The 17,564-nt window shown below is 41.8% G+C and overlaps 1 protein-coding gene across 1 annotated transcript in view; it reads left to right on the plus strand.

The window, feature by feature from the left end:
- Nucleotides 1-17,564, plus strand: part of LOC137623054 (KICSTOR complex protein SZT2-like) — a 362,398-nt gene that overhangs the window by 65,153 nt on the left and 279,681 nt on the right. Inside the window, exons 18-19 of the mRNA XM_068353692.1 lie at nt 9,727-9,854; nt 10,498-10,660. Of these exons, the coding sequence (XP_068209793.1) occupies nt 9,727-9,854; nt 10,498-10,660 (291 nt within the window). The remainder of the gene's footprint in view (nt 1-9,726; nt 9,855-10,497; nt 10,661-17,564) is intronic.

The raw sequence follows: 17,564 nt of genomic DNA on the forward strand, positions 1-17,564 counted from the left end.
ATTCGCCAGCGATCGCTACACAGGTAGGGGGTGTACTCAACAGCGCCATCTGTCGTTCAGATACCCATTACTCAATGTAAACAAAGAACTCAATTTTCTCTCTGTCGGGCTACCGGCAAGACCTACTAATTCGCTGTTGCTAACTGGATTTGTTTTCACAACTATTTGGTGAAGTACACTATTCTAGTTTTGAGCTTTCGCTATGCAGGTGTTTTATCTTCATCTTAAAACTTGAACTCGTTTTGGATAGATTTAATTATGGTGACAAAGAGAGTATGGACTTTCTTTCACTTTTAAATGGCCGACCCTTCCCTTAGACGGAAGTGTGTTTAGGCTTTTAGTAATTATCTTATCACGTTATAGATTTTCCTATATATATTTTATATCTCTCCGCCTTTATTAGGCCTCTTCGATTAACTTTCCATTTTTTATAAACATATAAAAATAAATTTTAATGCTTTGTTTATACAGACCTTTCCTGAGAGTAGGCGGTCCTAACTTGGAAACCGAAGTTAATCAACGTTGAGCCCTTTATATCGTCTTTAGCTTTTAAAGAGCTAAGGATTTAAAACTTTTTAAATGTAACTTTTTATGAAAGAATTTCTTTGATAGTCTTCGTACTGTTTTCAAAGATGAACTAACGTTTAGTTTTTTATGCTACGCAGTTGTTGACGTTCAGGACGTTCAACATGCGCTCTATCGTTACGATAGAGAGAGAGTGTATCACGGTTTCACTTTGCAGTAAGAGTAAATCGATTCTGACGTTTTGTTCATTCTTTCTTAGCTTAAATGTTTTAAATTCTAATTTAAAGGAACTTTTTATTTGAAAAACCTTTCAGTTTTTTCCTTTAGTCAAATAACATGTTTTTTTTGACGATATATAATTGGGCTCTTCTCTTAGGTGCGAAATCAAGAGAGAGAGAGATAGAGACGGAGGGAGAGAGAGGAGAGAAAAAGTTTCGTTCAAGCGGGTAACGTTGTTCTCGTGTTACTCACGTCCCTAGTCGCTGTACGGGGAGGAAGGATAAAACGTTTTTAGGTTTTTATTCTCGTCCCCAGGCTATGTGCGGTGAGAGATTGAAAACGTAGTTATATGAACTAGTGTTTAGTCTCTTTCCCAGCCACTGATTTTTTTTTTTATCTTAAAATATGTTTTCTGTTTTTTGCTGGTATTATGAGCTTGCATTATACGACTAATTTCGCAATTACTACCTTTTAATGAAGGGTAGAATTGCGTGTTTCAGGTAGAAATAAGTGCAAAACAGAAAATCGAAGTGATAAAGTGATATGCGCAAAGTGTTACAGTGTTGCGTCCGAGGCGCAAAGTGTTAGTGTTGCGTCCGAGGGTTCGTCTGTTCGTGCCTGTCGTTCACCTAGTCCGGGACCTCTTACAAGCTCCCAAGCCCAGGGGAGAAGTAATGTCAAACGACTTATGGGTTCGAGAGGCCTTGACCAACGAACAGACGTTTTCCCTCTATGGTATCGGGTGTATCTTACCAAGATCTCCCCTACCATAAGACGAGAGAGACGTTGTTTCTCCTCGCCATCCGTAGGCTATTCGCATAAGAAACCTGTCACAAGGTTTCGAAGCCCTTAAGCGATAGTCAGTCCTTTCAGGACAGGTCCAGCGTCCTGGTTACAGCCATTAGGACAGCTCTGACCCTATGCAGTCATCGGATAACTGCTCGCCGCCTAACAAAAGCGTAACACAGACTCCGAGAGTCTTTTTTTGTAGGCAAAGTGTTGCGGTCACAGACGTTACCCTCGTCTATTACCACAACCATTTCCGTTGATCCTTAAGGGGTTGTATGGCAAAACATGCAGTATATGCTTGCCTCCCTTATGGAAGACTATTCTGCCGATTAGTCCGTTGAGTCTAGCCGTTTATCTCATCGATATCCTGGCTTTCAGCCAACCTAACGTTCCTTTGTGCTTACTGTTGACGTTGGCGTAGCTTAGTCACGTCAGTCAGGTTGTTTAGAACCACACTCGATGCGGTCTCGTGTGGTTTTTCAGCCGCATTTGGACGTTAGGCCACTGGCTGATGCTCCTGTTGACGTTCAAGACGTTCACTAACAATCGGAGTTGACTTGTTTTGACGCTGTGCGTCAACCTCCGCATTCTAGAGTTGTTTTGACTGCTCAGTCTAGGCAGTCAAAGCAGTCTCGAGTGGACGCTGTGCGTCCTCACGCACCTGTTGTGGTAGACAGTTCAGTTGTTGACAGTTCACAGACTGTCAAGCAGTTACATGACGTTGCGTTCTGGTCCGCTACTAATGCACCAGTGAGAGACTCAGCTTTTATCGGACAAGGTTCCTGTAGATGAGGAAGTTGCTGTTCTCCCTCCTACTGATATTCCCTTGAGGACTCTGTCAGATGGAGAGGAGCCTAAAGCTGCTTAGCCTCCTATGAACTTTAATTAAATCATGATGATTTTTTTAAGGATCTTCGTCCGGATCTTTTTGTAACTGCTGCTCCTCGTTCGCCTAAACGTCAGAGCTTACACTAGGCCTAGCTACTTCGAAGCCGTTGTTTTTAAGCTAGTGCTCTCTCGCTTTCCTAGAGAGCGTTACGTTGGCTAGGCGACTGGTTTTTCACCAGGAGGAGTTTGGGGGATACAGCCTTTGCTTTCCCTTCTTTTAAACTGGTTTATAGAGCGAGAGTCTGATATGACACGAGAGAAGTTCTCGGCTTGGGAGTTCATGCCTCTGCCCAGATAGACTTCTCAATTCTGGTAGACTCTCCCTGGCGCCTAGCCAGGAGACGCTCCAAGTTGTTTACAGGTCAACTTCACAGCTGTTGTCGAGCCTTTGAAGTTTTGCTGTACTATTATGTCACGCATAACAAGGCTTTCAGGGATGGTAAACGGTTCCGCCTCAGTCGCTAACCCCGTCTGTTGCCAACCCCGTCTGTTGCCACACCTGCTCCCGTAGACCCTAAATGGGCTTTGCTGCAAGACATGCAGTCCAAGCTTGCGTCCTTGATAGAGGACTTAAATGCGGAGAAGAACCTTCTGGCCAACAACCTTCCAACCGGTCGGTTGTGCGCCCTGTTGACGCTGAGGTAACCTACTCGCGTCTGCCAGTTGAGGTGGTTACTCCACCGATGCGACCCAGTGTGGGTTGCCAGCCGCACGTTGACATTAAGCGACGCTCGGAGGTGGTTGTTGACGTTCAGGACGTTCAACAACCAGCAGAGGTGACTTGTTTTGACGCAGTGCGTCAACCTCAGCAACCCGGTAGGGTGTTGACTGCACAACCCAGATGGTCTAGACAGTCTCGGGTTGACGCTGTGCTTCCTCGCGCACCCATGGTTGTTGACAGTTCACAGACTGTGCAGCAGTTCCATGATATTGCGTCTGGCTCCGTCACGCATCCACCAGTGCGACCGGATTCAGCGAGCCAGACGTTGCCCACTCCGTTGCCGTTTCCTCATCAGTTTCGGATGAGGAACCCTCTGATGAGGACGTTGCTGAACAACAAGACGATCAGCCCCCAGCCCTGCTATCCATCCAGAAGATGCTGAAGAAGGAACGCTGCTCAGTCAGGCTGTGGATGAGTCTGGTAGGGACACTGTCATCCGTGGATCAATTTGTGTCACTAGGAAGACTACACCTCCGTCCTCTTCAATACCATCTAGCTTTTCACTGGAAAAAGGACAAGACGCTAGAAGCGGTCTCGATCCCGGTTTCCGAAAAGATAAAGTCTTGTCTGACTTGGTGAAAGGACAATATCAACCTAAGAGAGGGTCTTCCCCTGGCTGTTCAGACTCCCAACCACGTTCTCTTCTCGGACGCATCGGACGTAGGCTGGGGTGCGACATTAGACGGTCGGGAATGCTCGGGGATATGGAACTCGAGTCAAAGGACAATGCATTTCAACTGCAAGGAGCTACTGGCAGTACGTCTGGCCTGGAAAAGCTTCAGGTCTCTCCTTCAAGGCAAAGTGGTGGAGGTGAACTCGAACAACACCATGGCTTTGGCGTTCATCTCCAAGCAAGGAGGGACCTACTCTCTGACGTTGTACGAGATCGCAAGGGACCTCCTCACCTGGTCAAAAGGTCTAAACATATCACTAGTAACGAGGTTCATCCAAGGCAACTTGAATGTCATGGCAGATTGTCTCAGTCGGAATGGACAAATAATTCCAACAGAATGGACCCTCCACAAGGATGTATGCAAGAGACTTTGGGCCACCTGGGGCCAGCCAACCATAGATCTCTTCGCAACCTCGATGACCAAGAGGCTCCCAATATTTTGCCCACCAATCCCGGACCCAGCAGCAGTTCATATAGATGCCTTTCTCCTAGATTGGTCACATCTAGATCTATATGCATTCCCTCCGTTCAAGATTGTCAACAAGGTACTGCAGAAGTTCGCCTCTCACGAAGGGACAAGGTTGACGCTAGTTGCTCCCCTCTGGCCCGCGAGAGAATGGTTCACCGAGGTACTTCGATAGCTAGTAGACGTTCCCAGAACACTTCCCCTAAGGGTGGACCTTCTACGTCAGCCACACGTAAAGAGGGTACACCAAGGCCTCCACGCTCTTCGTCTGACTGCCTTCAGACTATTGAAAGACTCTCGAGAGCTAGAGGCTTTTCGAAGGAGGCAGCCAGAGCGATTGCTAGAGCAAGGAGAACATCCACCCTTAGAGTCTACCAATCGAAGTGGGAAATCTTCCGAAACTGGTGCAAGTCAGTATCCGTATCCTCGACCAGTACCTCTGTAACTCAAATAGCTGACTTCCTCTTATATCTGAGGAAAGAACGATCTCTTTCAGCTCCCACTATCAAGGGTTACAGAAGCATGTTGGCATCAGTCTTCCGTCACAGAGGCTTAGATCTTTCCAACAATAAAGATCTACAGGACCTCCTTAAGTCTTTTGAGACCACGAAGGAGCGTCGTTTGGTTACACCTGGTTGGAATTTAGACGTGGTACTAAGATTCCTTATGTCAGACAGGTTCGAGCCGCTACAATCAGCCTCCCTGAAAGATCTCACCTTAAAGACTCTTTTCCTGGTATGCTTAGCCACAGCTAAAAGAGTCAGTGAGATTCATGCCTTCAGCAAGAACATCGGATTCTCATCTGAAACGGCTACATGTTCTCTACAACTTGGTTTTCTAGCCAAAAACGAGCTGCCTTCTTGACCTTGGCCAAAATCGTTCGATATTCCAAGCTTATCGTATGGTTGGAAATGAACTAGAAAGAGTATTATGCCCTGTAAGAGCTCTTAAGTTCTATTTAAAACGAACTAAACCTTTACGAGGCCCGTCTGAAGCTTTATGGTGTTCAGTTAAGAAACCATCTTTGCCTATGTCAAAGAATGCTTTATCCTATTTTATCAGACTGTTAATACGAGAAGCTCATTCCCATCTGAATGAGGAAGACCAAGCTTTGCTGAAGGTAAGGACACAACGAAGTTAGAGCTGTCGCAACTTCCGTGGCCTTTAAACAAAATAGATCTCTGCGAAGTATAATCGACGCAACCTATTGGAAAAGCAAGTCAGTGTTCGCGTCTTTTTATCTTAACCCTGGATAGGTACGCTCCTCGGACACCCCTTTAAGGGTATACTCGGACGCGAACGACCCCGACGCCAAAAAAAATTCTTGAAAAATCAGTTTTTGCAGTAACCTCCTTTTTTCTTTTGCCAAAAAAAACTTCAATGAATGCTTAAAACAACTGTAAAGATAAATACTACTCATCTGCAGAAAAACTATTTATTATAAATATTTTAAAAAATTAAGTAGAAAAAAAAAAGACCTGACATAAAAATTCATAAAAAAAAAGTTTATACATATATACACAAATCCTTTTAGGAATTGATTCTTGAATGTTTAGGACACATCTTGATGTATTTTGGATGAAGTCAGACCCATGGAGGTGAAGATCTGAAATGAGAAAAAAAAGAGTAACTTTTTTTGGCCAAAAAAATTTGTCCAAATTTCATGAATTTTTTTGGGTACCCAAATGAAATAGGAAGTTGCTAATTTTTTTAGGGAATAAACATATGTTATCCTAAAATAGAAATATGTAAAAAAATCTTCATTATTTTGTAAATTACATTTATATCAGGGGCCATATCTAAAGGTAATTTTTTGAGTACTTAGAAATTTCGTAAAAAAATACATATATTTGATATATAATATGATATTTATGCAGGTAAAAATATACCAAAATATCACAAATTCTATAGGGAACAAGAATATATATAGATAGGGCAGCTTACGCTTCGGATATGTCCACAAAATGGCCGCCAACCACACTGACTCAGACTCCCTAATCTGCCACTTGAAATGTAGGAAGGGTATGTCAATTTCAAGGTGTTATTTACTAATCTAATTATTATTGGATATGCATAAAAATTGTATGGTGGGTTGCTGGATAATTGTCGATTATTTTACGACTATAAAATTGAAATTCTGACCCAAAAAAAATTTTTTGAAGGGAAATAAAATCGAAAAAAAAAATGTAAAACAATATAATATTTTAGATAAAAAAATTTGATGATATTCAATCAAAAAAAAAGTAAACAAAATTTTCCGACAAATAAACATCTAGAGGAATCATTACTCTGTGATAGTTCCTTAGTACGTAGTAATTTTGAAAGAATTGGGAAAAAACGAAAAAATGGCAATCACCGGAAAATCGAACACATACCTATATATACGCCATATCTGGCTAAAAAAAAGATAGGCATGGGTAGCCAGATCATCTAGAAACACTTTCCAACACTATAAAAATATAAGTTTTGCGACACTACTTGCCAATTCCTTACGGTAACATGACTAAGCGAAAAAATGCAAAACAAATAAAAAGGGGCACTCGCGGAAAAATGGCTAACATTCTAATATACGGCATTTCAGAAAAAGAAAATTCAGCCACGTGCTAGGCAAACCATCAAGGCACATTTTCCGACAAATAAACATCTAAATGAATCATTACTCTGTGATAGTTCCTTAGTACGTAGTAATTTTGAAAGAAATGGGAAAAAAAGAAAAAATGGCAATCACAGGAAAATCGAACACATACTTATATATACGCCATATCTGGCTAAAAAAAAATAGGCATGGGTAGCCAGATCATCTAGAAACACTTTCCAACACTATAAAAATATAAGTTTTGCGACACTACTTGCCAATTCCTTACGGTAACATGACTAAGCAAAAAATGCAAAACAAATAAAAAGGGCCACTCGCGGAAAAACGCCAAACATTCTAATATACGGCATCTCAGATAAAAAAAAAAGACATGCACGTGTTAGCCCAACCATCAAGGCACACTTTCTAACACATAAACATGAAAAAAAAATCAATAATATACGGCAATTCCTTACTACGTAGTAAATTTTTACAAATATTGAAAAAAAACAGAAATTGGCAACCGCAGTTAAATACCCAATATACCAATAACTACGTCGTATCTGACAAAAACAAAATCACGCATGGGTAGCCAGATCATCTAGACACACTTTCCAACACTAAAAAAGCAAAAGTTTTACGACACTATTTCGCAATATCTTACGGAAAAATGACTTGGCAAAAAAATGAAAAAGGGGTACTCGCGGTAAAATGCCCGACATTCTAATATACGGCATCTCAGATAAAAAAAAAGACATGCACGTGTTAGCCCAACCATCAAGGCACACTTTCTAACACATGAACATGAAAAAAAAAAGAATAATATACGGCAATTCCTTACTACGTAGTAATTTTTACAAATATTGAAAAAAAACAGAAATTGGTAACCGCAGTTAAATACCCAATATACCAATAACTACGTCGTATCTGACAAAAACAAAGTCATGCATGGGTAGCCAGATCATCTAGACACACTTTCCAACACTAAACAAGCAAAAGTTTTACGACACTATTTGGCAATATCTTACGGAAAAATGACTTGGCAAAAAAATGAAAAAAAATGAAAAAGGGGCACTCGCGGTAAAATGGTCCTCGTGGTAATGAACGACATTTTAACTAAAAAAAAAATCATGCACATGGTAGCCAAACAATCCACCAAGACTTTCCACAACTGATAACCTATACAAGTTGCACCATTCTACGACAATTTCATAATACGTAATAACTTTGATAATTATGCAAACTACCTTAGAAGGGTAAACTCGGTCGCGCTCGACCCCGACGTGTCTCAGAAATCGGGGAAGGAGTACAGCTACAGCAATGCACATCTGGACACTACTAGAGCGTGTAGGGGAGACACCTCCTGCAGGTCGATCACCCACAAATTCAGTCACGGGGGTGAGTCACGTGAGAAAAACCTGTTTTTTTTTGACGCTCGGGGTCGCGAACGACCCATCGTACCTATCCAGGGTTAAGGATGTCCAGTCTCTTTACGAGAACTGCTACACTCTGGGACCATTCGTAGCAACGAGTGCAGTAGTGGGTGAGGGCTCAACCACTACAATTCCCTAATTCCATAACCTTTTTAATCTTTCTCTTGAAATGTTTTTATTGTTGTTTTTGGGTTGTCCGGAAGGCTAAGAAGCCTTTCGCATCCTAGTTGATTTGGCGGGTGGTCAAAGTCATTTCTTGAGAAGCGCCTAGATTAGAGGTTTTGATGAGGTCCTGTTGTATGGGTTGCAACCCTTGATACTTCAGCTCCTAGGGGTCGCTCAGCATCCTAAGAGGATCGCGAGGCTCCGTAAGGAAGACGTACTTAAAAAGGCAGAGTAATTGTTCAAGTCGACTTCCTTACCAGGTACCTATTTATTTTGTTTAGTTATTTTGATAACTTCTAAAATGAAATAAAAATTCTTAGCTCATATGATGTAAACATATTTTGCTGGTCTCTACCCACCCCCCTGGGTGTGAATCAGCTATTATAATCACCGGCTAAGTTAAATATTGAAAAATGTTATTTTGATAATAAAATAAATTTTTGAATATACTTACCCGGTGATTATAAATTAAAGGACCCTCCCTTCCTCCCCAATAGAGACACAGTGGACCGAGGAGAAAATTGAGTTCTTTGTTTACAATGAGTAATGGGTATCTGAACGACAGATGGCGCTGTTGAGTACACCCCCTACCTGTGTAGCAATCTCTGGCGAATTTTTACGTAGAGTTTTTCTGTCGAGCAACAGAGTTGCAGCTATTATAATCACCGGGTAAGTATATTCAAAAATTTATTTTATTATCAAAATAACATTTCTAAGCATCATTCATATTAAACTTGATCAATAAGTAGTTCTTCCCTCTCATCCCTTTACGACTGGGAGGATGATGTAATAAACACTATCCCTTTGGTCGTCTTGGGCCAGGTATTTCATTCCAAACAGTCTCCTCTTTGGGGCAGAAAGATTCTTTCAGTGACTGAGTACAAAGTCATGAAGTTAAATTTTCCACCTCAGGGGTAAGCTGAAGGTAAAAGTGAAGAGGCTTGGACAGGAGTGTGGGTGTCCTAGTGCTACTTGCTTATGCTCACCACTCGTTGTTAACCTCATTTAACAATTTCAACGGTCGTTCTAGCTCCGCTAAAGACAAGGAACTGGGGTTTGGATGGCTAGGAAAAATATAAATTACCTTTAGAATTTAATTATTGCTCTGAAAAATATATTGTATATTTGTTTTTAATTTGAAAAGTTTTGAAATTTTAGATGATTATATTATTTTGGAATTTAGATTTTAACCTATTGAAACTAAGGTTTTCATATAATTTCCTGTACTTCTATTATTTGTTCATACTTTTAATGAATTATAATTTTGTACAGCTTGAACTTCGAGAGAGTGATGACAATGGACTTTTAGAATCTAATGTTGAAGGCAGTCTGGAAACATTTCCTTGTGTTGCTCAATATGTAATTTTTCCACCACATGTGACCAATTCAGCTAGGGAAAGGTAAGGAAGTTATACCATTTGATTGTTATTCATTTCTTTTTTCTTGCATATTTTTCCTTTGATCTCATTGGCGGCCTTATACGTTCCATGTGCCAATTTTATTAAACACATTAGGTCTAATTTGCTATATGTACCTTTTTTCAGTCTATGGATGTCATAGTTAGTAGTTGTTAATAGTTGTTCCAGTAAAAGATTTAATTGTAAAGGATTTTGTCTAATTTTCCACAGTGTTTTAGGTGACTAGTTGTAATTAGATTTTTTTTTCAATATTTCATAACATTTCCCATATTATCTATTCAAACTTTTTCTCAAATTGGAAAATTGGGTCAATTCTTTATTTTGTAAGTGATGGGTGAGCTGTTTTAACTTTATCTTGAATGCAATGGTATCCTTTGTTAAGCAAGGAAACTGCTTTTGTCCTACAGTTATAGTTTAGGTCAACAAGATTGCTTGCAACATCAACTGTAACATCAAACATTTATTGAATAGCTTCAGTTTTAGATATCTTGGAAAAGTGCAATGTCAAGTGTGATTGCAGTTATATAATGTCTGATTGCAATAAATAAAATTGGTTGCTATATTTTGTAATTATTATTTCTTTGCTAAATATTTTCATTATTTGACAAAAAAGTATGATTTACAGCACAGTGGATGAAGACTGGGAAGAAGGTGATAGCATAGAAGCAGATGGAGAGTTGCAGGTTGTAACGGAATGTTGGGTCGAGCCACAGAATGGTGCGGTCATATCCCCTTCACCCCATGTGGAGCATTACCATAACTGCAACTACAGACAGATGGCGCAGGCTGTGAGTGTTAATTTTTTGCATCTGTATTGAATGCCTAACCAAACAAGGAATGCTGAGGAAGGATCATGTTGCTGACATTTGTTTATATTTTAATCTGTTACCTAGTTGGAGAAAGGTAATTATACATTGGGGTACAGTAGAAAATTGGGTTTTACGCATAATTGTGTAGCTTTAGTTTTGAAATATTTTGCTTTTTGATGTCTGAGAAATATTGTTTTCTGAATCAGGTCAGCCATGTTTGGTTTTAGACATTCCTCTTTGATTTAAGGTTTTGGATCTTAGTTATTAAAACTACCATGTTGCCATTTCACGGAGGAGGGAAAAATACAGTATCTTTTTACCAGGTTAATAAAGTTCCCTTTCATAGGTAATCATGTTATTCCAGCAGCATTTGGTCATGACAAAGATCCAAAATCTTATTGTGTTCTTTTAAGCATTAAGATAAATATTGTAGTTGGCTGCTGAAATGTCTGCTAGAAAACTTTGAAGGTGAGTACGTATATGTACTTATATTTAGGTATTTTGTTAAGTAATGCTGTGCATACTGGGTTCTTGGGCAGGTTAATTTATAGATGCAAGCGATAAATTTGAGCGGTCATATTGTCAAGAAAATTTCTATTTAGTTAACCACTGTAAATATGGAAGCTCCGTTAAAGAGTTTAGATGGTGAACATATCTGAACTTCTCATTTAATCATAAATGAACTACAAACTGTTTAGAGAAAAGCTGGTTTTTTTTTTTTGAAACTGTCCTTGGAATTCAACAGAATAGGAGGTCTATACAGGATTCTTTTAATGGAAAAATTTTGGAGATAAGCATTTACAGTCAATCAGTTCAGACAAATTAATCTTTTTGATGGGTACTGAATTCAGTTAGTCCTTAGCAGCAATTGGCAGGCAGTACTGAATGTACTACTCCTTGCCTTTTACACATTAATTCCCTTTACTCTTTTCCCTCATAGGGGGCAAATTACTTTTACTTTATCCTTCTGTAGTTTGCACTCTTCTTTCAATAACGTACTCAGTAGTCTGGTAACATTGCTCTCTGTCTCCACTTTCCACTGTAAAAACTAGCACCGTAATTCTTACTTTTAAGAAAAATCAATCGTCCTAAAAACTTTTAATCTGAGTTATTGATCATGATAGTTTTTGTCAAAGTATTCCAATATCTCACTTCCATGTCCTGAGAAATGCTTTAAAAAACACTGGTATTTCTGAAATGGTGGAAATATTTTATTGTAGAATTGCTGTATATAGTTATCTTTTGAGTTTAATTTTTATTTTCAATTGAAATTTATGATTAGCCTATTAGAACAATCCTCTTGTATACAATAATATAGGAACTCCAACGGGAAACTATGGGATTTAGTTAGGGTGTGAATGAATAATTGTAGAAACCAGGGATAAACAGACATTACCTTCAGAACCTAACCTGACCATGGTGTGGTTTCTCGCTAAGGTTGCCCATCAATATCAGACCAGGAACTGTTGTAATTGGCCAGCCAGCTTTTTTTGATTGGAAGGGAATATCAAATTCATTTGAATAATGTCAATTTGCCAGTTTTATAAAATAGAGCATACCATGTCATAAATCTGATCAGAATAAAAGAAATTTTTAAATATTTAACTTAGCCGGTGAATATATAATAGCTGAGCCTCCGGCGGCTCGACAGAAAAACACAAAAACTCGCGAGCGATCGCTATGAAGGTTGCGGGTGTGCCCACTAGCGCCAACTATCGGCCAGATACCGCATATACATGTAAAGAGCTCCAATTCTTCTCTGTCGGTCTGATCGACAAGACGTACCATTACTCGCTGTTAACCTGGAGTTTTTCAACAGTCTTGGTGAAGTACTTCCTTTTGGTTTGAGCTTTCGCAGTGCAGGTGTTTTATCTTCAACTTAAATCTTGAACTCTTTTTTGGATAGATTTAATTGTTGATGACTTTGGATTGTTTTTTGGACTTTCTTTAACTTTTCAAATGGCCGACCCTTCCCTTAGTACGGAAGTGTGTTTTAGGCTTTTAGCAATTATCTTATCACGTTATAAATTGTTGTTGTTAATTATAGATTTTCCTCTATATATTTTATATCTCACCCGCCTTTATTAGGCCTCTTCGATTAGCTTTCCATTTATAATAAACATCAAGATAAATTTTAATGATTTGTTTATATGCGGCCTTACCTATTCCTCCCCTAATCCGAGAGTAGGCGGTCCTAACTTGGAAACCGAAGTTAAACAACGTTGAGCCCTTTCAATCGTAAATAACTTTTACAGAGCAAAAGATTTAAAACTTATTAAATGAATATTTTTTAGTAGATATTTTATGAAAGATTTTCTTTGAATAGTCTTCGTGCTGTTTCAAAGATGAACTAACGTTTGGTTTATTTATGCTACGCAGTTTGCGCTCTATCGTTACGATAGAGAGAGAGAGAATCACGGTTTCACTTTGCAGAAAGAGTAAATCGATTCTGACGTTTTGTTCATTCTTCTTTCAAACTGTGAAATCAAAAGAGAGAGAGAGAGAGAGAGAGAGAGAGAGAGAGAGAGAGAGAGAGAGAGAACACGTTCCGATCTTTATTCTCGTCCCAAGCGAGTAACGTTGTTCTCGAGTCAGTTTTTTACTCACGTCCCAAGTCTCTGTACGGGGAGAAAGGATAAAACGTTTTTAGTTTTTATTCTCATCCCAAGGCACTGTACGGTGAGAGATTGAAAACGTAGTTTTGAATGAACTAGTGTTTAGTCTCCTCCCCAGTCACTGATCCTTTTATCTTTATATATTTCCGTTTTATTCGATATATATGTTTACTGTTTTTTGCTTGTATTAATGTGCTTACATTATAACGACTTTTTTCGCAATTATAACCTTTTGATGTAGGGTAGAATTGCGTGCCTCAGGTAGAAATCAGTTTTATTCATGCCTAATGTGAATTATTGAAAAATTCGATTTCAGTGAAGTACAGTAAGTGCAAAACAGAAAATCGTAGTGATAAAGTGATAATTGCGCAAAGTGTTATCAGTGTTGCGACAGAGGGTTCGTCTGTTCGTGCCTGTCGTTCGCCTAGTCCGAGACCTCTTGCAAGCTCCCATGCCCCAGGGAGAAGTAATGTCGTAGGACTTATGGGTTCGAGAGGCTTTAACCAACGAACAGACGTTCCCTCTATGGTTTCAGGCGTGTCTTGTCAAGACCGCCCCTACCATAAGACGAGCGAGACGGTTTTCTCCTCGTCATCCGAAGGCTTATCGCGTAAGAAACCGTGGAGCTAGGTTTCGAGACCCTTAAAGCGAAAGTCAGTCCCTTCAGGACAGGTCCAGCGTCCTGGTTGTAGCCATTGGGACAGCTCTGACCCTGTGCAGTCATCGGAAGACTGCTCGACGCCTAAACAGAAGCGTAACACAGGCTCCGAGAGTCTTATTGTAGGCAAGGTTTTGCAGTCACAGACGTTACCCTCGTCTCTTACCGCACCCATTCCCGTTGATCCTAAATGGGTTGTACTGCAAGACATGCAGAATAAGCTTGCCTCTCTTATGGAGGACTATTCTGCTGAGCAGGTTCACGATGATCCTCGCCGCTTAGCTGATCGAGATCCTGGCCGTCAGCCGCCCAAACGAGCCTTTGCTCGTCCTGTTGACGTTGACGTTACAAAGTCACGTCAATCACGTTTTGTAGAGCCTCACTCGATACAGTCCCGTGTTAACTCTCAGCCGCTTGTGGACGTTCAGCCGCTGCCGCTTGCTCTTGTTGACGTTCAGGACGTTCGCCAACCAGCGAAGTTGACTTGTTTTGACGTTGAGCGTCAAGCACCGCAGTCAAGAGTTGTTTTGACTGCTCAGTCTAGGCAGTCAAGGCAGTCTCGAGTTGACGTCGAGCATCCTCCCGCACCTGTTGTTGTTGCTGGTCAGTCCTTTAAGCAGTTACATGACATAGCGTCCTTGACTGCTACTGTTGCTCCTTTGCGTGTGGACTCGGCTTGTCAAGCATTGCCACCACGGCAGGTCTCTCCCTTGCTTGAGACTCGGCAATTGTCGGACAAGGTTCCTTCAGATGAGGAAGTTGCTGATCCCCCTCCTACTGATATTCCCTGGGGGACTCTGTCAGACGGAGAGGAGCCTAAAGCTGCTCAGCCCTCTATGGACTTTAAATAAATCATGCTGATTTTTAAGGATCTTTGTCCGGATCTTTTTGTAACTGCTGCTCCTCGTTCGCCTAAACGTCAGAGTTTACACTAGGCCTAGCTACTTCGAAGCCGTTGTTTTCTAAGCTAGTGCTCTCTCGCTCTTCTAAGAGAGCTTTACGTTTGCTAGGCGACTGGTTGATCACCAGGAGGAGTTTGGGGGAGACAGCCTTTGCTTTCCCTCCTTTTAAACTGGCTTATAGAGCGAGAGTCTGGTATGACACGGGAGAAGTTCTCGGCTTGGGAGTTCCTGCCTCTGCCCAGATAGACTTCTCAAACCTCATAGACTCTCCCTGGCGCCTGGCCATGAGACGCGCCAAGATTTTATGGTCGGCTTCAGAGCTAGACCATCTCCTGTTAGGAGTTTTTTCGAGCGTTTGAAGTTTTGCTGTACAATTATGTCATGCATAAACAAGGCTATCAGGGATGGCTCCAATAATCTGACAGCCACGTTCTCTGCAGGAACAAGACTATCAGGGATGGCTCCAATGATCTGGCAGCCACGTTCACTGCAGGAGTACGTAAGAGGCAAGTGTGCTCAATGTGTCCATTGTCAAGACAAACTTCACGATGAAGTCTACCAGGCTGTCTTGACAGCATTAATGGAAGGCGACTGGATGGTCTCTCTCGACCTTCAGGATGCATACTTCCACATTCCTATACACCCGGATTCCCAACCGTTTCTGAGGTTTGTTTACAGGAATGTGGGGTACCAGTTTCGAGCCCTGTGCTTTGGCCTCAGTCCTGCTCCTCTCGTGTTTACGAGGCTCATGAGGAATGTGGCAAAATTCCTCCTTCTATCGGGAATCCGAGCCTCCCTGTACTTGGACGACTGGCTTCTCAGAGCATCGTCCAGTCATCGCTGTCTGCAGGATCTACATTGGACGTTGAGTCTGGCCAGGGAGTTGGGACTTTTGGTCAACCTAGAAAAGTCCCAACTGATCCCATCCCAGACTATTCTATATTTGGGGATGGAGATTCGCAGTCCAGTTTTTCAGGCTTTTCCGTCTGCCACCCGAATAGAACAAGCCCTGCTCAAAGTCCAACTAATGCTGAAAAGAGAACTTTTGTTCAGTCAGGAGTTGGAAGAGTCTCGTAGGGACTCTCTCATCCCTGGAGCAGTTTGTCTTGCTAGGGAGACTACACCTTCGGCCTCTCCAGTTCCATCTAGCCTCTCACTGGAACAAGGACAAGACGTTAGAGACGGTATCAATCCCAGTCTCCGAACCAGTAAAGGCATGCCTGAAATGGTGGGACAGCAATATCAGTCTGAGAGAGGTACTATCCCTAGCAGTCAAGAACCCAAACCACGTGTTGTTCTCAGACGCGTCGGATTTGGGTTGGGGTGCGACCCTGGACGGTCGGGAATGCTCGGGTCTGTGGACCTCAAGTCAGAAGAGCATGCACATCAACGGCAAGGAGCTATTAGCAGTCCACTTGGCCTTGATGAAATTCGAAAGCTTTCTTCGAAACAAAGTGGTAGAGGTCAACTCAGACAACACCACAGCTTTGGCGTACATCTCCAAGCAAGGAGGCACACACTCCCTCACGCTGTACGAGATCGCAAGGGACCTTCTCATATGGTCAAGAAATCGAGGCATCTCCCTGTTGACGAGATTCATCCAGGGGGACTTGAACGTCTTGGCAGACTGTCTCAGTCGGAGGGGTCAGGTGATACCCACGGAATGGACCCTCCACAAGGACGTGTGCAAGAGTCTTTGGGCGACTTGGGGTCAACCCACCATAGACCTCTTTGCCACCTCGTTGACCAAAAGGTTACCAATCTATTGCTCACCAGTCCGAGATCCAGAAGCAATCCACATAGACGCGTTTCTACTGGATTGGTCTCATCTGGACTTATATGCATTCCCACCATTCAAGATAGTCAACAAGGTACTGCAGAAGTTCGCCTCTCACGAAGGGACAAGGTTGATGTTGGTTGCTCCCCTCTGGCCCGCGAGAGAGTGGTTCACCGAGGTACTTCAATGGCTGGTAGACATTCCAAGAAGTCTTCCTCTAAGGGTAGATCTCTTACGTCAGCCTCACGTAAAGAATGTTCATCAAAGCCTCCCCGCGCTTCGTCTGACTGCCTTCAGACTATCGAGAGACTCTCAAGAGCTCGAGGCTTTTCGAAGGAGGCAGCCAGTGCGATTGCGAGAGCTAGGAGAGCTTCTACCATCAGAGTATACCAGTCGAAGTGGGAAGTCTTTCGAGACTGGTGCAAGTCAGCATCTGTGTCCTCTTCCAGTACCTCTGTAGCCCAAATCGGAGATTTTCTTTTACAGCTGAGAAATGTTCGCTCCCTCTCAGCTCCCACGATTAAGGGCTACAGGAGCATGTTGGCTTCGGTCTTTCATCATAGAGGCTTAGATCTTTCCAACAATAAAGAACTCCAAGATCTCCTTAAGTCTTTCGAGACCTCTAAGGAACGTCGTTTGGCAACTCCTGGATGGAACTTAGACGTGGTCCTAAGGTTCCTCATGTCAGACAGGTTTGAGCCATTACATTCAGCCTCCCTGAAGGATCTCACCCTCAAGACGCTTTTCCTAGTGTGCTTGGCTTCGGCTAAAAGGGTCAGTGAAATTCATGCCTTCAGTAAGAACATCGGCTTTTCTACAGGAAAAAGCCACATGTTCACTTCAACTTGGTTTCCTGGCCAAAAATGAACTGCCTTCTCGCCCTTGGCCTAAGTCTTTTGATATACCTTGCCTGTCAGAGATCGTAGGCAAC

Source organism: Palaemon carinicauda, chromosome 30 (genome assembly GCF_036898095.1).
Source record: "Palaemon carinicauda isolate YSFRI2023 chromosome 30, ASM3689809v2, whole genome shotgun sequence".
Lineage (NCBI taxonomy): Eukaryota > Metazoa > Arthropoda > Malacostraca > Decapoda > Palaemonidae > Palaemon > Palaemon carinicauda.